We start from the raw sequence: 25,645 nt of genomic DNA, 5'->3' as shown, positions 1-25,645 counted from the left end.
GCTGTATCATCAGTGAACAACAACTGACTCACTTTCCAAGCTCTCTCATCGACAACAGACTGCATACTTGCCCCTCTTTCCAAATAACTTATGTCATCCAACAAACTTAATTACTTTCAAAAATTTCACTGTGTACCCATGACCTCTAGGTGGATGGCCATACACTAACAATGCTGTTCTAGGGGTAGTGAGGATAATAGACTCTTTTCCTGCAGGATAGTAATGGTGTGATAAGTCAGCTGGGTATTTAAAAAGAGGTGGGGTACGGTCAGAACATCAAATAATGTTGGAATTTATTCATGAGTTTATAAACTGTCTTTTCAACGTTTTTCTTGCTGGTTGTAAATTTCTTTCTACACATTCTTCCTAATCTTATGTACATTACATGGTCCTATTTGTCATCACATGAGTTGGATATGCTTAACCTTTCCTTTACCTTTAATTAAAACTTGTTTCTTTAGTCATACAATCAGACTCCCTAATATAACTTTTTCTCCTTGAAATTTCTACATTTTTTTTTCAACTGTGTCCACATCTACAAGTCTGATCTAATTTACAGTACTTGAATTGTAGAAAGTGTAAACGGGAAGGACCTGGAGGAAGTGGACATGGTTGGAACCATGGAATCTGAAGTGAGTCACAGGGCAGAAGAGGAGGCTAAGGTTCAAAGTGCATCAAGGAATGAGTGGAAGAGGAGCTCAGTGTCTCTGAGAGCAAATAAGTGTTTTATGGGTTCTGCATACAAAAGAAAGGACTTAGGAGGATGTACTGGAAATGAAATGCCGGAGGATGACAGGCAGCATAGGGCAGAATGACTGTGAATGGAATGGCAGTGTCAGAGAATGATAAAGTATTCAACGCAGTGTGACTAAATGGGCTAACTAGGGCGTGTTGAAATGGTTTGGGCATATGGAGATGATGAACAAAGAAAGACTGGTTAAGAGGATCTGTGTCAGAAGTGGAGGGTGCAGGGTAGGCTTTCAGGCATCACGACTTGAACATTCTGTATAGCAAAAGCCATGCATTGAAATGGGTGAACTAAATTGCTGTAATGTACGGAGGGGGTGTGCTGTCAACAGGCTGAACCAGGGTGTATGAAATAGAAAGTGTAGACCTTGGCTTTAGTACATTATATAAGACACTGTAAGACTGGATGCACTGAAATGAGACCATCATTCATTTGCTCCTAACACTACCTTTCTAATGAGAAAGAAGTAATATAATAACAAAGAATGACCTACTTCCAAAGAATAGAAAATTTAATAATGCAGTTACAAATCAACTGCATAACACTTGTTTTCATGAACACAAGACAGCTGTGTGATGCTTACACTTCATCTTGTTCTCTTCAATACCCTGAAAAGCTAAAAAGCTAGACTCACTTCATAAACTGCCTTGCCCAGCATACGACCAGTGAATTCAAATAACTGGAGGTGATTTTCTGTCATGGAGGACGTTGGGGAGGGGTAAAGTCGCTCCTCACTCGTTAGACGAAAAAGATTCAGGGATGGGTGAAATACTCTTTTCAATGTTTCCTCAAGGAACTCTGAAAGGCATAAATACTATTCTGTTATACAACTCACTACCAAGTCATTACCTAACCAAGCATTAAAAATTCTTGGTCTATAATGTATTAAATCCTAAAAGTACCCAAACCTGGAAATTCTGGAGCACCACAGGACCAGAGTTTATAAGAAAATTCAAAAAATATTCTAGTCTTACCAATCATCAAAAAATAAAAAAGTTAAAGAAAAAAAAATCTCGTAAACTACCCATATTTGTTACTGTATAAATCTTTACATTTGGCATGATGCACAAGCTCAACTTATCATGTGCTTGCTGACTTTTAGTGACCCATAAATCTTCATTTATTCCCCATCATCACAACTGGATTACTGATGCAGGAAGAAATGTTAACAGTTCAACATTTGTTTAATAATTATCACAAAAATCAGTGCCCTAAAAATTACTGTTATTAGCCAATAATTAAAGAAGGTCATACACTAAGGCCATAACTTCCCTAAGTGTGTAATATGGGTACATGAAACTTCTGGATTCTTTCCCAGTACTAGTTTGTAACATAATCCATCTCTAGACACTAATAAAGCATGCTTTCAACTTAAATGAAGTTAGTAAAAAACAACCCACACAATATATCTAAGGTCCCCACTGGTTAAGGCACTACTCTATGGGTAATTTTTCCCTGTGATATATGGCACTTCTACATATGAATAAAGCACACCTCTGAAATTAAATGAAAGTAGGAAGAGACAATGCATAAAAATATGGCTAAAGTCTCTTTACCCTAACATGTAAAAGGACAGCTGTGGTCCTTTAGGGGTTTATAAAAAAATATTCCTTTCAATAAGCTAAGTCTTATTTTAGGAAAAAATATTCCTTTCAATAAGCTAAGTCTTATATTAGGACAAATTAGGGACCTTAAATTCATATAATGTCAAACTACTATTGATATAAGGATCATATAGAGACAGCAAAAGCATGAACTTCATGAGTCATATTGCATCTTGGAAAAAAAATATCAAAGTATTCAACAAAAAGTAAAATATAAAAATTTGTATGTATCTAATATCTTTCAAAATTCTCTTGGAGCTCACACCTTCTTGATAATAACTTCCAGGAGTTAGGGAAGTGAGTATGTGTGGGCTTCCATCTCCAAAAGGTATATCTTTTAGGTGAGAGTCTGTCCAAGCCTGGAAGGATATGAATTCTCCAAAATTGTCAGCCACAGACACTAAATGTGAATTTGTCACTCTACTGGGTCTTTTTACATGGCTCTTATATCCAGTTTTTGTATTCCCTTTACTTTGTTGATAACACTAAACAAGCATTACTTAGCAGCAGGATGGCCTTCATATCAATGGTTATCATGCAGCCACAGACAGACAGTTCTGAGACGAACCCCATAATATCAGGGTCCTTATCTGTTTGTTTTATAATCTATTTGTTTATTACAATGAATGTTTCCTGTCTTTCTTTCTGTCAAAACAACTGGCAGAGTAAGTCTCTCAAGGTAAGTTTACCCATTACTGTGCTATTTGTATAAGAACTCCTGCTACCTTGCTAATAACCAAGGGCTTAGTACCTTTATTCGAGAAAAACAGAGTTCAGTTTATTGTGTGAGAAATACCATGACAGAGTAGCATCAATACTGTGATGTATGGTCTCTTACGAGGCAAATAAAAATGATAATTCTAGGTTAAGGAAGGCATTTGTATGCTAAATCATGGCTCAATTCAAGCTGAAGAAGGGTCTAAATTCACCATATTGTAGCACTAACACTGGATTTGCTGTCATATGTAAGAATCAAGTCAAAAAATTCTGTCTGGCACTGCAAGTTTCAAAGTATTTAGTTAAAAAAAAAAAAGGATATTCATCATTGAAGAATGTGTGGAAGTCGAGAATGTTATCTTGGAAAGCAAAATTGGGTATGTCTGAAGGAATAGTGGTTCAAACAATGTTATATGGTTGCAAGGCAGAGGCTATAGATAGAGTTGTGCGGAGGAGGGTAGATGTGCTGGAAATGAGGTGTTTGAGGACAATATGTGGTGTGAGGTGCTTTGATCGAGTAAGTAATGAAAGGGTAAGAGAGCTGTGTGGTAATAAAGTGTGGTTGAGAGAACAGAAGAGGGTGTTTTGAAATGGTTTGGTCAAATGGTGAGAATGAGTGAGGAAAGATTGACAAAGAGGATATATGTGTCAGAAGTGGAGGGAACAAGAAGTGGGAGACCAAATTGGAGGTGGACAGATGGAGTGAAAAAGATTTTGAGTGATCGGGGCCTGAACATGCAGGAGGGTGAAAGGCATGCAAGGAATAGAGTGAAGTGGAACAATGTGGTATACTGGGGTCAACATGCTGTCAATGGGTTGAACCAGGACGTGTGAATCATCTGGGGTAAACCATGGAAAGTTCTGCGGGGCCTGGATGTGGAAAGGGAGCTGTGGTGTTGGTGCATTATTACATGACAGCTAGAGACTGAGTGTGAACGAATGTGGCATTTGTTGTCTTTTCCTAGCACTACCTCGCACACATGAGGGGGGAGGGGGTTGTTATTTCATGTGTGGCGGGGTGGTGATGGGAATGAATAAAGGTAGACAGTATGAATTATGTACATGTGTATATATGTATATGTCTGTGTGTGTATATATATGTATACGTTGAGATGTATAGGTATGTATATTTGCGTGTGTGGACGTGTATGTATATACATGTGTATGTGGGTGGGTTGGGCCATTCTTTCGTCTGTTTCCTTGCGCTACCTTACTAACGCAGGAGACAGCGACAAAGCAAAATAAATATAAATAAATATATATATATATATACATAGACAATTGAGCTGAGCTGTAAAGTAATAGATATAATAAAGTACATCACCTTTGAAAACCCCATCCTGGTCAATCCCAGCTTCATCTAATCCTTGCTCATTAATAAAACGGACCCTTATCATGCCCTTCAGAGACTGAGGTGACAATGAAGCAAGCTGTCGATACCCATCCTCTACTAAGCGAGATCTGTAAGATGAAAAGATGACTTACAACAGTGGTTTTGAATCTACAAAGGCTTCCTTGTGTTGAAACTGATATGCTAATTCTCTGGCTGATGCCATGGACTTACCTTCTTTAATCTTACCTAACATAAGACTGGCACGCTTTGGTTAGTAATGACATAATTCATACTAAAAAAATAACAGGACATTTTCCAACTGACTGGCTATAAGTCAAACATCTAAAAGGAAAAAAATGAATATTAGGCATATGTATGGTTATAATTCTAAACACCTGTATGAAGGCACCATACAAAATGTAGGCTTTACAGGGTAAAAAACTCTCCGAGGCAATGCCCTGTAAACATGAGACATCCTATATGATAGGTCAAGGATAATCAAGTCAACCATGGCAATGGAAGCTAATTAATTTCAGATCTACCCTCTAGCAATTAGAGACCACCGACACTAGGATGACACTGTCAACCCACTTGGTCTCTGCTGCTAGGAGCTCACACAATTTACAGAATGTGACCAACATCCTGAAAGTTGTCACAGTTGTTATAAAGAAGGGTTTCTGAAAAAAAAAGAGAGACGAAGGCAGGGCAGCATAAGAAAACCAGGCAAAAAAATGCTTGTGGAACACCACCTCACACAGAAAATGTTTCTCCACCTTCTAAACTTACATTTCTCTCCTTTGTAGCCTTTCCTGTGAGCATACCAATATCCTCACATGGAGGTAGAAGTTTGAGAGAAAAACTTCCTGATAAGAAAACCAATCCGAAATGCAAATATAAAGAACTTCAGCGTTGATTTGTGGGCACACTGGAATCAATCTCTAAATTAAGGTGCCAACAAATGAAAGTGGTATAAGATTGCCAAAGACTCCTGTTCTTGATATACTCTAATTAAATGGGTTCTGAGGAAGGCTAAAGTACATGTCATCTTCCTCACACCATGCGCTCTAGCAAAAAGCCCTGGTGACTTAATAATATAATTTTCTTAATCCACTCACATAAAATTTCTCATCAAAAGGGCTTTTGAAGTTTTAGGATGCTTAAACATATGTTCCTTTCAATAATAGCTACTGAAGTCAAAAAGATAAATGTGACATTAACTAAGGATATGGTACAATGCTCTCTTAGTGAAGTGTTCTATAAGTGGATGACAAAAAGATATTTCCAAATAAAATAGTTTCATTTTTGCCAGTGATTAAGGTTTAGGCCTATCCTATCTAATCAGAAATTTTCATCAAAATGAAGATTTTTCTGTTTGGATATAGCAAGTAACTCACAAATTCTCCTCCTAGAGTCCAAAGTTGGGAGAAAAGTTTTTATAATAGGATTCCAAGGAGTTAAACTATACTGTCAGACAACTAAGAATGTACAAAGTTTATAACTTCTGAAGGCTCCCACTTTTGCTGTGCTGGAGATGTAACTAGTTCCACTGGAAAAAGGTTGAAGTTTATCCCAAATAAAGCTTATGCTATGAGTACCAAACCCAGAAACATGGGTTCTTAAACAGCACTTTTATTAGTATCAAAAGGGTTACTAGCCATATTTTGAAAAAAGCTAGAGAAGACTCTAAACACAAGGCTTCAGTCATGTGATATCAGAAACGTCAAAGTCAGGACTGTAAGATATTTTGCGTCAGATAGTACTATCTTTGATTAAAGGGGTGACTTATGTAAAAGTTAATATGTTCTGCATTTTCCAAACATTGCCTTTAAATGTCTGAAAAAACCATGAATATAATATCAGAAATCTGAACTTAAGGTTGGGGTCTTGTAAACAACTGAAGTGGTATAAAAGAACCTAATCTCAGTTAGTTTTTATACTATGACAGCAGTATATCACATGCACTGTTTGTGCATACTTCTCTGAGAAGCATCTATGCTGTAAGGGCTCTGAGATAGTATTCACAAGCTATTACTAGCTGGCACTCAGTTGGCTGACAGCTATCTGGGGGAGTGTGAGGACACCAGGTGTTGGTCAAACCTAGACGATAAAAGAACTGTATATGTTTTATCTTTTATAAATAAATGACAAAAGCATCAAAGCTTTAGAATTACCAACACATAACTGTATAATGGTAATGGAAGGCCCCCTTATCCTGAATGCATTATACCAATGACTTACTTGTGATTAACTGCTATACCAAGAAAAGCCCAAAGTTCACTACAGCATTTATGTCAACACATGCCTTGTGCTGTAGAGAAGCTTTATCATCTCATAATATATACGACATAAATACAGTATAAAGCATTTCCTATATGATGCAGACTGGTGTTTGGCGTGTGTGTTTGTAATGTGTACCTGTGCTTATAGACATGTAGCTACCTAAACATGAAATACTGGCATCACCTGCCACCACAGCACTGAATCCTGCCAGGCTTTGCTAAAAGTAGCTCCCAGCTTCTGTAATACATGCCCAATGGGTGGAATAAAATCAAGATACTCAAAATGCTATTCAATGACTGATAACATGTTATTCATTATCTTGAGCATCTATCTATCCATCTACATCTCTGTTGCCTCTTTCCTCTTGGAACTCCCTCAAAGGCATGGCTCCTGCAACAAAGTCTCCATAACTAGTGAATTCCAGTGCCCTCTTGGAACTCCCTCAAAGGGATGGATCCAGCAGCAGAGTCTCCATAACCAGTGAATTGCACTGCAATTTCTTCGCTTTTAGTGCCTCACCCTTTAATGGCCACTGGCAGAGCAGCTCTAGCACACGATTTCCAAAGGCTCCTACCTAATGCTCCCACTGACTACTGCCACCTCATGCTCTTGCCTTATGTTCCAACCTACTATATCTACCTAATGCTCTTGCCTTACTTAATGTTCCTACTACTATTTTTATCTATTGCTCCTACCATTTTCCCAAAAAGCAGGGCTAGCACACAGCACTCATCGCAGGAAAATCCAGAGTTAAGAAGAGTATCCAGTGTGAGTTAAGTGTTGTCAAGTGTTGTGTGACACAGACACTGTATGTTTGTGGACAGAATGCCAGTAGTCCACCTGTGGGTGAAGCATAAAGAAAAGACAGCTATCCAAGTCATAGGAGTCCAACATGACAATCACTGAAGTGCAAGCTCACAAAGGAGCCACCACAAACCTTCCCGATATCTATGCAGGGAGTACTGCCTACCAACTAATACCTACATCTTGAGCAAGGATACTCAAAACCATAGTCGAAAATACTACTGTACGTAAGGGACCTCTGAGTTTAAAAGAGGTGCATGAAAGGAGAAACTTAAGGGTGAATGTGAATAAAAGCAACATTTTATGTTTAGCAAGGTAATGGACAGGCTAACTAGGACGTAATTTTGAATGGAGAAAAATTGGGGGAAGTGAAGTGTTTTAAGATACACTGGAGTGGGCATGGTGGAAGATGGAACCCTAGAAGCCGAAAAGAATTGATGGGTGGAAAAGGGGGCAAAGATTTTGGGAGCGTTGAGGATCAGACGGGGATGTCTAAAAGTTTGTGGATGTAACCAAAGTGAGAAGAGAGGAGAGACAGGCAGTATGTTTGAGGAGAGAAACCTGGATGTTCTGGCTCTGAGTGAAAAAAAGCTCAAGGGTAAAGGGGAAGAATTATTTAGATAATTCTTAGGAGTAAAGTCAGGTATTGTTGAGAGAACAAGAGCTAAGGAAGGATTAGCATCACTCCTGAAGCAGATGTTGTAGGAGTGTGTGACAGTGTATGGAAGTAAATTCTAGATTGTGGATAAAACTAAAAATGGATGATGAAAGATGGGTGATGATTGGTGCATATGCACCTGGCTGTGAAAAGAAAAGATTATGTGAGGCAAGTGTTTTGGGAGCAGCTGAGTGAGTGTGTGTGTCAGCAGTTTTAGTGTAAGAGATTGGCTATCAGTGATGGGTGATTTAAATGTGAAGGTAAGTAATGCAGCAGTTGAGGGTATAATTGGTGCACATGGGGTATCTAGTGCCATGAATAGAAATGATAAAAAGCTTGTAGAGTTGTGTGCTGAAAAAGACAGGTGATTGGGAATACCAGGTGAATAAGATAAATGGACAACAGGCATTATCAAATAATTACATATTCATTGACAGGCATGCAAAAAAAGAGAGCCTCTTGGATGCAAATGTACTATGAGAAGCAGCTGGTGGGATGTTTGATAATCATCTTGTAGAGGCCAAGGGTAAAAATGCATAGAGGGTTTCGAAAAAGATGAAACAATGTCAGGGAGAAGAGTGGTGAGAGTAAGTGGGCTTGGAAAGGACACTTGTGTGAAGAAATACCATCAGAGATTGAGCGTAGAATGACAAGAGATGAGAGAAAATGAAATGAGGGGTGTGGGTGAGAAATGAGAGGTATTTAGGGAAGCAGTGATGACATGTGCAAGAGATGCATATGGCATGCAAAAGGTGGGAGGTGGGCAGAGTAGAGAGGGTAGTGAGTGGTGGGATGAAGAAGTAATGTTGCTAGTAAAAGAGAAATAAGAGGCATTTGGGTGGTACTTGCATGGTAGGAGTGCAAATAATTGGGAGATATATAAGAGAAAGGGGCAGGAAGTCAAGAGGGAGGTGCAAGAGTTGAAAACGAGGGTATATGAGAGATGGGGTGAAAAAGTATCATTAAACTTTGGGGAGAATAAAAAGATGCTTTGGAAGGAGTTAAGTATTATTTGAAAGTCGAGAACAAATGTGAACATCAGCGAAAGGGGAGTGCTGAAGTGAAGAGAAGATGGAGTCAGTTTTTTGAAGGATTGGTAAACATGTTTGAAGACAAGAGTGGCAGATTTATGGTGTTTTGGTCTATGTGGCATGCAAAGCGAGAGTCAGAGAGTGTGGTTTGGTGAAGAGAGAAGAGGCAGTGAAAGCCTTGCGAAAGGTGAAATGTGGCAAAGCAGCTACAATGAATGATACTGCTGCAGAATTTATTAAGAAAGGGGGTGACTGTTGTTGACAGGTTGGTAAGGATATTCAATGTGTGTAGGGATCATGGTGAAGTGCCTGTGGCTTGGCATCATACATGTATAGTAATACTATATAAAGTCAAAGGGGATAAAAATAATTATTCATACTACAGAGGTATAAGTTTGTTGGGCATTACGGTTAAGATATATGAAAGGGTACTGACTGAGAGGGTGAAGGCATGAACAGAGCATCAGATTGAGGAAAAGCACTGTGGTTTCACAAGTGGTACATGTGTGTAGCAGGTGTTTGCTTTGAAGAATGTGTGAGAAATACTTAGAAAAGTGATGGATTTGCATACAGCATATGACTGGGTAAACAGAGATGCTTTGTGAAAGGTCTTAAGAACATATGGGGTGAGAGATAAGGTGCTAGAAGCAGTGGGAAGTTTTTATCAAGGGTTTAAGGTGTGGATGAGAAGGGAGAGAGGAAAAGTGAATGGTTCCCAGTGAGGGTGGGTTTGCACCAGGACCATGTGATGTCACCATGGTTGTTTAATTTGCTTATGGATGGGGTGGTGAGAGAGATAAATGTAAGAGAATTGGAAAGAGTAGTGAGTATGCAATCTGAGGGGGATGAAAGAGCCTGGGAAGTGGGTCAGTTGTTCACTGATGATACATCACTGGTGGTTGATTCAAATAAGAAACTGTAGAAGGCAGTGACTGACTTTGAAAGTGGAAGCAAGTCATACAGTTCAGGAGGGGGCAAAGGTTCTGGAGGCACTGAAGAATGTGTGGATAGAAAGAACATTATCTCAAAGGGTAAAAATGGGTATGTTTGAAGGAACAGCAGTTCCAACAATATCATATGCTTATAATGCATGGGCAATACATAGGATTGTGTGGAGGAGGGTGGATGTGTTGGATATAAAATGTTTGAGGATAATATGCTGTGTGAGGTGGTTCAACTGAGTAAGTAGTGAAAGGGTAAGAGAGATATGTTTTAACAAAAAGAATGTGGTTGAGAGAGCAAAAGAGGGTGTGCTGAAATGGTTTCGACATACAGAAAGAATGAGTATGGAATGGTTGACAAAGAGGATACATGTGTCTGAAGTGAAGGGAACAACAAGGAAAACCAAGACACCAAATTGAAAATGGAAGGATGAAGTCAAAAAATTTAAGTGATTGGGACCTGGACATGCAGGAAGGTGAGAGGCATGCATGGAAGAGAATAAATTGGAACAATGTGGTATACTATTGTCAACATGCTGTATATGGACTGAACCAGGGCATATGAAATATCCTGGGTAAACCATGGAAACGTAGACATGGGGATGTGATTTCCGTGTATTACACGACAGCTCGTATATGGATGTGGCCTTACTTTATCTCTTTTCTGGTGCTACCTTGCTAACACAGGGGGTGGCAATCAGCTGGGGAGAACATAATGTAAGTTATCTTTTTTCTTTTCCTTCACACATTTGTGCTGTTTCCTGTGGGTGGGAGGACATTGAGATTGGATGATGGTGAGCAAGTATGAATATGTACATGTGTATATATCTATATGTATTTGTATGTTTATTATGTGCAAGAGGTGAAAAAAAGGGCAAATGAGAGTTTGGGATAAGTGAGTATCATCAAATTTTAGGGAGAATAAAAAGATGTTGTTTTGGATGGAGTTAAATAATGTGTGTAAGACAACAGAACAAATGGGAACATTGGTGAACAGGGCAAATTGGGAGATAATGATAAGTAGTGATGAAGTGAGAAGGAGAAGTGAGTAATTTGAAGGTTTGCTGAATGTGTTTGATAATATAGTGGCAGATATAGGGTGTTTTGGTCAGGGTGGTGTGAGAGGGTCAGGGAGAATAGTTTGGTGACCAGAGAAGAGGCAGTGAAAGTTTTGTGGAAGACGAAAGCCGGCAAGGAGGCAGGTTTGGATGGCACTATAATGGAATTTATTAAAAAGGGGGTGACCATGTTAATGATTGGTGGGTAAGGATATTCAATGTATGTATGGATCATGGTGAAGGCCTGCAGACTGCCGGAATGCATGCATAGTGCCACTGTACAAAGACAAAGGGGATAAAGATGAGTGTTCAAATTACAGAGGTGTAAGTTTCTTGAGTATTCCTGGGAAATAACATGGGAGAGTATTGACTGAGAGGGTAAAGGCATGAACAGAGCATCACATTGGGGAAGAGCAGTGTGGTTTCAGAAATGGTAGAGGATGTGTGGATCAGGTGTTTGCTTTGAAGAATGTATGTGAGAAGTACTTAGTAAAACAGATGGATTTGTATGTAGTTTTTATGGTCTGGAAAAGGCATATAATAGGGTTCAAAGAGATGCTTTGTGGAAGGTTTTAAGAGTATATGGTGTGGGAGGTAAGTTGCTAGAAGCAGTGAAAATTTTTGACAAAGGATGTAAGGCACGTGTACGAGTAGGAAAAGGGGAAAGTGATTGGGTACCAGTAAATGTCGGCTTGTGGCAGGGGTGCATTATGTCTCCATGGTTGTTTAATTTGTTTATGGATGGGGCGGTTAGAGAAGTGAATACAAGAGTTGTGGAGAGAGGGGCAAGTATGCAGTCTGTTGTGGATGAGAGGGCTTGGGAAATGAGTCAGTTGTTGTTCGCTGGTGATACAGCGCTGGTGGCTGATTCAGGTGAGAAACTGCAGAGGATGGTGACTGAGTTTGATAAAGTGTGTGAAAGGAAAAAGTTGAGAGTAAATGTGAATAAGAGCTAGGTTATTAGGTGCTGTAGGGTTGAGGGGCAATTAATTGGAAGGCTGCCTCACAGCCACATGTATACCACAACTTCCCCTGAACTCTCCCTCCACAATTACTTATACATGCTTTTGCTACTATGTAGAGGGTTTTCATACCATCCAACAGCTGTGCCCCTACCCCATATATCCTTAACACATCCCAAAATGCATTCCACTAAACTATGTCATACACTTTCTTCAGATCCACATAAGTTGCATACAGCTTCTTACCTTTCACTAGATTCTTTTCCATGGGCATTCTCACCCCAAAAAATCTGATCCTCACTATCCATAAATTTATATCTCATTTCTAATGCCCATTCCCTTCAGGAACTCGTGTAAAGAGGTGGCCACAGCCAAAGTCACCATAACTGGTGAACTTCAATGTCACTTCTTAGTCTTTTGGTGCCACACCCTTAAGAGGCTACTGGTTGAGGGTAACTCTAGTGGAGTGTTTCCAAAGGGTCCAAACAAATTTTCCTTCCAATACTTCTACCTAAGGCTCCAACCTACTATATCTACCTAATGTTCCAACCCACTACTTATAGCTAACGATCACACCTAAATGTTCCCACCTACTACTACCACCTAATGTTCATGTCTAATCTTCCTACTAACTACTTCTACCTACTGCTCCTACCATTTTGCCAAAAGGGCAGGGTGAATACAGAGCGGTCACTGCAGGAAAATCTCGAGTTAAGAAGAATGAGTTGTTCAAGTTAAGTGTTATCAGTTAAGAAGAATGAGTTGTGCAAGTTAAGTGTTGTCAGTTAAGAAGAATGAGCTGTGCAAGTTAAGTGTTGTCAAGTGTTATGTAAATCTGGGAGAAATTGCATGTTTGTGGACAGAATACCATATGTCCACATGTGAGTGTGGCAGAAATAAAAGACAGCTACCTTGGTCAGAACAGTGCAACTTTAAAACTACTGAAGTGCTGGCTCACCCTCCTTATACCCAAGCAGGTAGTACTGACAGTATACCTTCCTGATTGGTGGCTACCTACCAACTACTACCTAACATATATTTCCTGAAACCCCTTTGCTCCTTACTTATTCTTTCAGTCACTTCCATCACTCTATCAATCAATATTCTTGCAAACACTTTTCCTGTTATACTTAACACTTATTCACCAGTAATTGCTACAGGCATCCTTAGCATCTTCTCCTTTGCATAAAGGAACAATAATAGCTTTTACCCAATCCTCAGGCCCAACCTTCTACTTCCATGCTAAATTATACACATCAAATGCATTCATTCTATCAAACTTCTTCCTCCATACTTCAACATTTCAGCTGTAGTCCTATGTACTCCTGGTGCCTTTCCCAACTTCAACCACATTATCTTCCTTTTTATTTCCCAGTTTGCTATTGGCCCCACGCACTCGTATCTTTTTCCTCTCATCCCCCATACCCATGCATATAACAACTGCTGCCTCAACTTTGCCCACATTCATCATTTCTTCAAATTACTCTTTCCATCTTCCTTTCACTTCCTCTTTTGGATTCAGCAAACCCCCTTCGTTACACCTCACATTTATATTTCCACTCTTACATCTAACTCTTTCTTCTTTCACCTCTTTCCAGTACAATTTCATATTCTCCCAGAACTTTTTGCTCAAGTTTCCTCTAAAATCTTAATCTACTTTTTTTTTCATTTCCTCTATCAGCTTTTTAACATTCAGTTTATACTTATTATATTCTTCCCTCCTCTTCTGCAGAACTTACACTGGTATGTTCCTTTCAAGTAATTAACTACATGACTTTTTCTTCTCATTCATAGCAGTTCTAATATCATCTTCTATCATGCATTTCCCCTTTGATTCTTATATCTCACAACCTTGCCTCCAACTACTAATTCTACAACCTTTAACAGTCTTTCTCTAAACATTTCAAACTCCTCATTCACACAACCCAAACATGGTAACATCCCTATAATTACTGCATTTTCATCAAACTTTTGGTCATCCTCCTTTCAACTCCCTATTGCAATCTTTTTTATTCATCTTCTCACTTGCCAACACTTTTACCTTTCCATTCTCTCATACACCTTACCTCCACTTCTCTCTGATCATCACTTCCACCGAACTGCAAAATGGTCAGAATCTACAAAGAATCCTCTCAACTCTAGCATCCAGTACAATCTTTCTTAACCTTTCATTCACTGCAACACAATATTTCTTTTGGTCTTCTTTTCCATGTATATCTGTGGATCATCTTGTGCTGAAAAAAAGCATTTGCATGGAATAATTCCTTCTCAGCACAAGCATCTAGAGGATAAATTCCATTTCCATTTATTCCATGCACTCCCCATTTACCATCTCACCATTTTCAACACATCCCACCTTTGCATTCTTATCACCCATTACAACACCTTTCTCTGCTTTTCAAACCCATTTTAGAGTAATTCAAATTGCTCCAGAAATACAAGCTTTCATAACTACAAGTGCATATACACATAGCCAAACATACTTTACAATTCCAATCTTACCTTTCACCCACACTGAACTCTATCCATTCCATCTATGATCTGTAACAACCCCATACTCTAGATGATAGCATGTCCTCCTTTCCCTCTTCCCTAATTTTCATTCATTCCAATCTATACCACTCCCCCTTCCATGTCCTCCCACAACTTGCATTCTCCATTTCAATGTTCACTCCATACACCCTGCCTAGTGGCACATTTCAATTCCCCTTAAAATGATGGGGGTTTTGGCATTCAAGATTTGGACAGACCTGGCAGTTCATGGTGATGCCTTTCAGTTTATGCAAAGCCCTACAAATTTTTTTCGTGAGTGATCACAGCCCGCTCCCAAAACTTACTTCTCCTTAGCAAAAATGTTGGCATACCTTGAAAATTTTCTGGGAAGGTCACTTTCAAACAGGTAATGCACCGAAGAAGTTTTCAAGTCACTGAAACATATCATGAAGGTGGGTTTTATCATCAACCAAACCAGCCAAATTCTTATATGGCTTACAAGAGAGTGCAATACCCAGATGGACTCCCTCAATCTCTCCAAGGACAAAGCTCAGGATTATGCTGATGCTTTGACTACCTCACAGTCCCAAACCTTGGTGTCATGACATTATCTTGAGCAGACTGTGAGATATTTCAACCTTGCAGCCCCACTCAATAACATGGCAGCACTATAAGCTAAAAAATAAATTCATTTTGGGTAAATGCCTTCCTTCTTGCAGCAAGCAGAGTTCTCCATAAAAAATCTTTCGCATGCCACATGTATCTCTTGTTCATACCATCACTGCTTTCCTAAATAATTCCCATTCCTCACACACTCCCCTTAATTCATTTGCTGTCAACTTTTGCCATTCTACACTTATTCTATCCTGATATTCCTTTACACAAGTCTCCTTTCCACGCTTACTTACTCTAACCACTCTCTTCTCCCAACATTATCTCCTCTTTTCAAAAACCTTTACAAATCTTCACCCTTGCCTCCACAAGACTGTAATCAGACATCCTACCAGCTGCCCCTCTAAGCATATATACATCCTAAAGTCTCTCTTTCACATGCCTATCAATTAATACATAATCTGATAATGCCCACTGACCTATTCACGTATGTATAATGTGTGGAAGTTGAGAACATTATCTCCGAAAGCAAAAATGGGTATGTTTGAAGGAATAGTGGTTCCAACAATGTTGTATGGTTGCGAGGCATGGGCTATGGATAGAGTTGTGCGCAGGAGGATGGATGTGCTGGAAATGAGATGTTTGAGGACAATGTGTGGTGTGAGGTGGTTTGATCGAGTAAGTAACGTAAGGGTAAGAGAGATGTGTGGAAATAAAAAGAGCGTGGTTGAGAGAGCAGAAGAGGGTGTTTTGAAATAGGTTTGGGCACATGGAGAGAATGAGTGAGGAAAGATTGACCAAGAGGATATATGTGTCGGAGGTGGAGGGAACGAGGAGAAGAGGGAGACCAAATTGGAGGTGGAAAGATCGAGTGAAAAAGATTTTGTGTGATCGGGGCATGAACATGCAGGAGGGTGAAAGGAGGGCAAGGAATAGAGTGAATTGGATCGATGTGGTATACCGGGGTTGACGTGCTGTCAGTGGACTGAATCAGGGAATGTGAAGCGTCTGGGGTAAACCATGGAAAGCTGTGTAGGTATGTATATTTGCGTGTGTGGACGTATGTATATACATGTGTATGGGGGTGCGTTGGGCCATTTCTTTCGTCTGTTTCCTTGCGCTACCTTGCAAACGCGGGAGACAGCGACAAAGCAAAAAAAAAAAAAAAACTCTCATTTTAAACCAGGTATTCCCGATCACTAGTCCTTTTTCAGCACACAACCCCACAAGCTCTTCACCATTTCCATTCATAACAATGAATACCCCATGAGCACCAACTATACCCTCAACTGCCATATTAATTACCTTCACATTTAAGTCATCCATCACTTATACCCAGTTTCATACACCAAAACTGCAGACACATTCACTCAACTGTTTCAAAAACTCTTGCCTTTCATGATCTTTCTTCTCATAGCCAGGTGCATAGGTACCAATAATCATCCATCTAATGCTATCCAATTTCAGTTTTATCAACATCAATCTAGAATTCATTTTCTTACACTCTATCTCACACTCCCACAACTGCTTTAGGGGTAGTGCTGCTCATTTCTTGGCTTTTGTCCTCTCACCAACCCCTGACTTTACTCCTAAGATATATCTAAACCATTCTTGCTCTTTGCCCTTTAGCTTCATTTCACTTAGAGCTAGAACATCCAAGATTCTTTCCTTAAAGATCCTACCTATCTCTCTCATCTTGGTTACATCCACACACATTCATATATCCAAATCTGAGCCTTTGAGGGGGATGAGCACTCCCTGCTTGGCTCTTTCTTCCACTTCCTCTTTTAGAAACTGAAATACTAGAAGGGGAAGGATTCCAGCTCCCTGTTCCCATCCCCATTAGTCACTTTCTATGACATGTGGGGAATGCAGAGGTTTAATTCTTTCTCCCCTACCTAAGGCATAGTATCAACCTCTGTAATATAAATTTTATGGGAGGGTATTGATTGAGAGGGTGAAGGCATGTACAGAGCATCAGACTGGGGAAGAGCAGTGTGGTTTCAGAAGTGGTAGAGGATGTGTAGATCAGGTGTTTGCTTTGAAGAATGTATGTGAGAAGTACTTAGAAAAGCAAATGGATTTGTATGCAGCATTTATGGATCTGGGGAAGGCATATGATAGAGTTGATAGAGATGCTCTGTGGAAGGTATTAAGAATATATGGTGTGGGAGGCAAGTTGTTAGAAGCAGTGAAAAGTTTTTATCGAGGATGTAAGGCATGTGTACGTGTAGGAAGAGAGGAAAGTGATTGGTTCTCAGTGAATGTAGGTTTGCGGCAGGGGTGTGTGATGTCTCCATGGTTGTTTAATTTGTTTATGGATGGGGTTGTTAGGGAGGTGAATGCAAGAGTTTTGGAAAGAGGGGCAAGTATGAAGTCTGTTGTGGATGAGAGAGCTTGGGAAGTGAGTCAGTTGTTGTTCGCTGATGATACAGCGCTGGTGGCTGATTCATGTGAGAAACTGCAGAAGCTGGTGACTGAGTTTGGTAAAGTGTGTGAAAGAAGAAAGTTAAGAGTAAATGTGAATAAGAGCAAGGTTATTAGGTACAGTAGGGTTGAGGGTCAAGTCAATTGGGAGGTGAGTTTGAATGGAGAAAAACTGGAGGAAGTAAAGTGTTTTAGATATCTGGGAGTGGATTTGGCAGCAGATGGAACCATAGAAGCGGAAGTGAATCATAGGGTGGGACAGGGGGCGAAAATCCTTGGAGCCTTGAAGAATGTGTGGAAGTCGAGAACATTATCTCGGAAAGCAAAAATGGGTATGTTTGAAGGAATAGTGGTTCCAACAATGTTGTATGGTTGCGAGGCGTGGGCTATGGACAGACTTGTGCGCAGGAGGGTGGATGTGCTGGAAATGAGATGTTTGAGGACAATGTGTGGTGTGAGGTGGTTTGATCGAGTAAGTAATGTAAGGGTAAGAGAGATGTGTGGAAATAAAAAGAGCGTGGTTGAGAGAGCAGAAGAGGGTGTTTTGAAATGGTCTGGGCACATGAAGAGAATGAGTGAGGAAAGATTGACCAAGAGGATATATGTGTCGGAGGTGGAGGGAACGAGGAGAAGTGGGAGACCAAATTGGAGGTGGAAAGATGGAGTGAAAAGATTTTGTGTGATCGGGGCCTGAACATGCAGGAGGGTGAAAGGAGGGCAAGGAATAGAGTGAATTGGATCGATGTGGTATACTGGGGTTGACGTGCTGTCAGTGGATTGAATCAGGGCATGTGAAGCGTCTGGGGTAAACCATGGAAAGTTCTGTGGGGCCTGGATGTGGAAAGGGAGCTGTGGTTTCGGGCATTATTGCATGGCAGCTAGAGACTGAGTGTGAATAAATGGGGCCTATGTTGTCTTTTCTTAGTGTTACCTCGCACACATGAGGGGGGAGGGGGATGGTATTCCATGTGTGGCGAGGTGGCGATGGGAATGAATAAAGGCAGACAGTGTGAATTATGTGCATGGGTATATATGTATGTGTCTGTGTGTGTATATATATGTGTACATTGAGATGTATAGGTATGTATATTTGTGTGTGTGGACGTGTATGTATATACATTGTGTATGGGGGTGGGTTGGGCCATTTCTTTCGTCTGTTTCCTTGCGCTACCTCGCAAACGCGGGAGACAGCGACAAAGCAAAATAAATAATAAATAAATAAATAATATAATAATCAATCCCACAATCTGTATCAATGTGTGCATAGCTACCAATGAATCAGGGTGCCATTTGGGGATTTCTTACATTATGAGATGCAACGACATAAACCCATATCAGTATATTGTACATGATTGAAAGTAAGTAAAAGTTCAGTAATACAAGACCACATGCACAAAGAACACAGAATACTTGTATATCGTTATAGTCACATAACATTAAGCACAGTACTGACATGATTATGTAGCAGGGAATGATTAACGAAACAAGGTATATTTCTTTAGTATGCCAAACATGATAAAATCATTAGATCCTCAAGGGGGCATTTGGCAGAGAAATTCATGCAAAACAAACAATGTTAGAGTTGGCATTGACTTTTACCACATGAAGTTTGTTACTTAAACTCAATGTATTAAATATGTTGGAAACAGAACTGATCAAACCTGCACTGAACTGAGCTTCAGAGTGCACAGTAGCAATTGTAATGTTTATTTTGAATCACAGATATGTCAGACAAGGTGAAATCAATGCCAAATAGTTTAATCTATGTCCAAGCAGCAGGGGTTTCCTACACTAACTATAGACAGAATTAAAAGTAATATAACTTCTACTGAAATGTATTTAGCTTTCCTATCAAGTAATTATCCAGCCTGGCACATAACTAGTTAACCCTTATAATGTATCTAATACTCTGGGACTGCAAGTCTGTCAGTAGCAAAAATAGATACTACTGTGGTATAAGTATGAACACTAACATAGTGGTTAATTTGTATTGGGGAGCATAATTTGGTTCATAAAGATCAGTCTGCATGAAGAGCCACTGTAAAATGGTATACCAGTCACAAGCTACGGAGTAACTGGCAACTCAGTAGGCCAGGGATACCATACACTGTACCTAAGGATTTTTTCAAAAGTTTTTGTGTGGTGTCTCATATTGCATCAAGCTGTAAGGATGCCAAATAATTCTTTATTGGGTGTACATACATTAGTACTTCCATTGAAATGTGTCTAAGTAGTCGAGGTTGGGTGAGAAAGCAAAGATCTTTGTCAAACTTCAGAATGTGCAGAGAGGTCAATGTCCTAAAGGGTATAGATGGGTGTCTGATGATACAGTAATCCCAATGGTGCTTTATGAATGTGAGGAGCAGGCCATACACAAAAATGAAGAGGATAGCATGTACGTGTTGGAAATTACATGTATGAGACCAATATGTGAAGTGAGGAGGGTCGATGGAATAAGAAATGATAGGATGACAGAGGTGTCGTAGTATGAGGAATATATATGAAGGAGCTGAAGAAGGTATACTGATATGGTTTGGACATATGGAGAGGATATGGGAGGGAAGAATGACAAAGAGGATATACATGAGAAGTGGTAGGAATAAGGAAAACGGGGAAACCAAGGAGGAGGTGGAAGGATGAAGTAAAAGATGTTCTGAAGGCTCAGGGCCTAAACATGCAGGAAGGTACAATGCATGCAAGGGATAGAGCAAACTGAAGCAACATGACTTAGAGAGGACAATGAGCTACCATTGGGCAGTCAGGGAAAAACCAAGGAAAGGTTTGTGGGGCCTGGCTGTGGATGCATTTTGGTTCATTACACATAACAGATACAGATGATGTAAGCAAATGAGGCTGTTTCTTTCTCCATTTCAGGTGCCACATCAGTAACATGAAAAATATAGAACATGCATGAGAGAAGAAGGAAAAGATCAGAAAGTCATATTGCTGGCTCAACCAGGGCTTCACTTTTGAGCATATGATTTAGGGAAGGTGGCCTTTACCTTGACCTTTCTCAAAAATATTATATCAGAGGAAATAAAGAGAGGGGTGGCTTTGACATCTTTCTTCCACATTCATATAACAATACCTTAGTTTAGACATGATGGATCCTCCTGGTATGGCTCTTTGGATTCCTCCCAATAAAGACTCAGTTTCCTGTACCTCTCCAACTCATCAATGAAAGTAATCATTTACCTTATTTTTTTCCTCATATCTTGAAAAGCACTTTCTCTATCCCTCCTCCTTCATGCAGGTATGCTTTTGTAGCTCAAGAACAGCAAATAAGAAATATACAGGTTTTGAAAATTGCAGAATCTTTTTTTTTCTCAGACAGTCCTGCAAGCAATTTTACCCGTTTCCTTTTATTTATTCTAAACCTTTGCTCTGTACCTTTCAAGACTACCTTGGGTTGATACCACAACCTGTGAATTGTGTGTTCTAATCAGTCAGGATTGAGGGTTCAGTGATGTCAATCCATGGTAGTTGCTACGGAAGAGAGCAGGCCCTTTCAGTTTGAACACATAGCTTTGGTGAATGCAGATTTGACTGAAAAGGATGAATGGAAAAGAACTTCCTCAATAATTATAAGGATATAATACATACGAACCATTACATTCTCAAGAAAAATATAGCTGATAAGACACTGCCTTGGACTGACATAGATTTTCAACTTTCAAAACCTACACTAATTTTTTCAGGCAATTTCATAAAGAATATTTTTTTTCAGCATATGTTTAGTCAAAAATTATTTCTTGATATAATATTTAGGATTCTGATAAAAAAGGTATTTCTATCTTCATCAGATTTTATAAAAAAAGCAAAAACCTTTCATGCGAGTATGAAATACACTAGCAACAAAAAAGGGGACGGGTGAATATCACTTGGACTGAGTACTGGAAGTATCAAACTTTGAAAATAATATGAATATAAAATCATGTGATGCCTAATTGTGTGAAGCCAGCTGAAAGTGGTAATACTATGTTGTACGCACCTGACCTTATTGTGGATGGGGTCCCTTTTCTCTTCAGAAAATTTTTGAAACTGAATGAAATTTGAAAGGGGGTTCTACATTCATGGGAGTCCCCATCTCTTGGACTAGGGGGTTCTACTTTCATGGGGTCCCATCTCTTGGACTTTGTCACAGACCTCTGGGAAAGAGTTCCATAATTCAGAATTCTGGAAATTCTATGAAAAGGGCAACTGCTGGTAGCAGTTTTAGAAAGACGGTACAGCAAACTGTAAAAACTGGGAATCCTATAATCTGGTAATACCTCTGTCGAGAGCAACCCAGATTTGCAAGAGTTCACTTGTACCACACCTCACTTTTCATTTATTGTTCCACTTACACTTCGGCGCTCCTGATAATCTACAACTCACCTATGTATTGTAATAAGGGTGGAATGAGGTGTTGCACATGCAGCATCAGTTGGCCCGATAACAGCTTTTTCATTGTTCACATGTTTCCTAAACAGCAAAACTCGTTCTCTATGTGGGATGATGTGTGGCATTTTCTGCATCAGGACCTGGAAATGTACATATAAATATCATATCATTATCAACGTATCAAAAAATGCTCTGAAAACATAACAAAAGACAAACTACCTAATAGGAATCATATAAAGATCCTGATGTTTTTTTAAACAAGATGATTATCAACACAAAATAAGTATTTATTCTATAATATTATATTTTGTCGCTATCTCCTGCATTAGCAAGGTAGTGCAAAGAAACAGACAAAAAAGTGGCCCAACCTACCCACATACATATGTATATACATATGCCCACACACGCACATATACATACCTATAAATTTCAATGTATACATACATAGACATATACATATATACACATGTACATATTCATACTTGCTACCTTCATCGCATTCCCTGACACAAACCCGCCACACATGAAATGGCACCCCCTCCCCCTGCATGCGTGAGGAAGCGCTAGGAAAAGACAACAAAAGCCACATTTGTTCACACTCGGTCTCTAGCTGTCATGTATAATGCACCATAACCACAGCTCCCGTCCCACACCTAGGCCCCACAAAACTTTCCATGGTTTACCCTAAATGCTTCACATGCCCTGGTTCAATCCATTGACAGCAGGTCCACCCTGGTATACCACATCGCTCCAATTCACTCTATTCCTTGCATGCCTTTCACCATCCTGTACGTTCAGGCCCTGATTGCTCAAAATATTTTTCACTCTATCGTTTCACCTCCAATTTGGTCTCCCACTTCTCATTGTTCCCCCAACCTCTGACATGTATATCCTCATTGTCAATCTTTCCTCACTCATTCTCTCCATGTGACCAAAACATTTCAATACACCCTCTTCTGCTCTCTCAACCACACTTTTTATTACCGCACATCTCTCTTACCCTTTCATTACTTACTTAATTTCCAACACATCCATTCTCCTCCCCACAACCCTATCTATAGACCACGCCTTGCAACCATACAATATTACTGGAACCACTATTCCTTCAAACATACCCATTTTTGCTCTCCGGGATAATGTTCTCGCCTTCCACACATTCTTCAACGCTCCCAGAACTTTCAACCCCCTCCCCCACCCTGTGACTCACTTCCCCTTCTTTGGTTCCATCCGCTGCTAAATCCACTCCCAGATAACTAAAACACTTCACTTCCTCTGGTTTTTCTCCATTCAAACTTACCTCCCAATTAACTTGTCCCTCAACCCTACTGAACCTAATTACCTTGCTCTTATTCACATCTATTCTCAGCTTTCTTCTTTCACACACTTTACCAAACTCAGTCACCAGCTTCTGCAATTTCTCACCCGAATCAGCCACCAGCACTGTATCATCAGCAAACAACTGACTCACTTCCCAAGCCCTCTCATACATAACAGACTGCATACTTGCCCCTCTCTCCAAAACTCTTGCATTCACCTCCCTAACAACCCCATCTATAAACAAATTAAACAACCATGGAGACATCACGCACCCCTGCTGCAAACTGACATTCACTATGAACCAATCACTTTCCTCTCTTCCTACTCGTACACATGCCTTACATCCTCGATAAAAACTTTTCATTGCTTCTAGCAACTTATCTTCCACACCATATACTCTTAACACCTTCCACAGAGCACCTCTATCAACTCTATCATATGCCTTCTTCAGATCCATAAATGCTACATACAAATCTATTTGATTTCTAAGTATTCCACACATACATTCTTCAAAGCAAACACCTGATCCACACATCCTCTACCACTTCTGAAACCCCAATGCTCTTCCCCAATCCGATGCTCTGTATATGCCTTTACCCTCTCAATCAATACCCTCCCATATAATTTACCAGGAATAGTCAACAAACTTATACCTCTGTAATTTGAACACCCACCTTTATCCCCTTTACACATTGGCACTATGCATGCATTCCGCCAATCCTCAGTCACTTCATCATGAACCATACATACACTGAATATCCTCACCAGCCAGTCAACAACACAGTCACCCCCTTTTTTAATAAATTCCACTGCAATACCATCCAAACCCATCACTTGCCGGCTTTCATCTTCCACAAAGTTTTTACTACCTATTCTTTGTTTACCAAACCATTCTCCTTGACCCTCTCACTTTGCACACCACCTCGACCAAAACACCCTATACCTGCCACTCTATCATCAAACACATTCAAAAAACCTTCAAAATACTCACTCCATCTCCTTCTCACTTCACCACTACTTGTTATAACCTCCCCATTAGCCCCCTTCACCAATGTTCCCATTTGCTCTCTTGTCTTAAATTATTTACCTCCTTCCAAAACATATTTCTATTCTCCCTAAAATCTAACGATATTCTCTCACCCCAACTCTCATTTGCCCTCTTTTTCACCTCTTCCACCTTTCTCTTGACCTCGTGCCTCATTCTTTTATACATTTCCCAGTCATTTGCACTAATTCCCTGCAAAAATTGTCCTAATGCCTCTCTTCTCTCTCACTAACAATCTTACCTCTTCATCCCACCACTCACTACCCTTTCTAATCTGCCCACCTCCCACCTTTCTCATGGTACAGGCATCTTTTGCGCAAGCCATCACTGCTTCCCTAAATACATCCCATTCCTCCCCCACTCCCCTTATGTCATTTGCTCTCACCTTTTTCCATTCTGCACTCAATCTCTCCTGGCACTTCCTCACACAAAATAAGTATGTGAAAAACAATTTTCATAAAAGGTTTCCAAATGAGGAGCATGAATCCCATGAATAGCAGAAGCAGTACCTATAACAGTCTACAGAGAAAAGCAGAAATCATTAGAGATATCAAGGTTCTATAAAAAGTACATCAACAATAATGTGCATATCCTCCTCACTAATGCAAAAAGATTATGATATACTCTTGTCTCAAATATCACAGCCTTGCGGACATGCAATTGCCAGATAGCAGAATTTACCACCTTAGTGAAGTAGTTCATATAAGTTTTAAGATTTACACATGCAGTTATCTACTGCACTTACCAAGATATAATTCTTGTTTCTGATCCCAAAGTACAATGCAAACTTAGGCTGTGATGACCTCTAACCATACTGAGAGGACTCTTCTGACAAGCAATTACATGAAGGTCTATCCACTGGAGAAGACTCCCCCTTATTCCTACCAGATGATACAGCCACTTAATCATACCCCCATTCAGTACAGTGTCAAACATTTAGTGGCTGTCCAGATACACACAATCCACTCAATCTCTTTTGTCTGAGACAGAGCTCACTCTCTCATAAAAATCTAAAATAATTGCTGCACAACCTCCTTTTCCTAATTCAGATAATTTCTTCTCTGTAGAAACACATCCATATGCTTCCTCATTATCCTTTCCAGTCTTCTATTTGTCTATCTATCTATATCTCTGATGCCTGTCCCCTTCAGGAACTCCCTCAAGGGGGTGGCCAGGGAAATAGTCTCCATAACTAGTGAACTCCAGTGCCACTCCTTTACCTTTAGTGCCTC

General features: G+C 39.8%; 1 protein-coding gene across 1 annotated transcript in view; it reads right to left on the bottom strand.

The window, feature by feature from the left end:
- Positions 1 to 25,645, bottom strand: part of LOC139751401 (ubiquitin-protein ligase E3B) — a 260,968-nt gene that overhangs the window by 52,501 nt on the left and 182,822 nt on the right. Inside the window, exons 15-17 of the mRNA XM_071666787.1 lie at positions 22,046 to 22,191; positions 4,394 to 4,530; positions 1,383 to 1,546 (exon numbers count right to left, since the gene is read on the bottom strand). Coding sequence (XP_071522888.1) covers positions 1,383 to 1,546; positions 4,394 to 4,530; positions 22,046 to 22,191 — 447 coding nt within the window. The remainder of the gene's footprint in view (positions 1 to 1,382; positions 1,547 to 4,393; positions 4,531 to 22,045; positions 22,192 to 25,645) is intronic.

The sequence above is a fragment of the Panulirus ornatus genome, chromosome 11 (assembly GCF_036320965.1).
Source record: "Panulirus ornatus isolate Po-2019 chromosome 11, ASM3632096v1, whole genome shotgun sequence".
Taxonomy (NCBI): Eukaryota; Metazoa; Arthropoda; class Malacostraca; order Decapoda; family Palinuridae; genus Panulirus; species Panulirus ornatus.
This window is presented reverse-complemented; position numbering and strand designations above follow the sequence as displayed.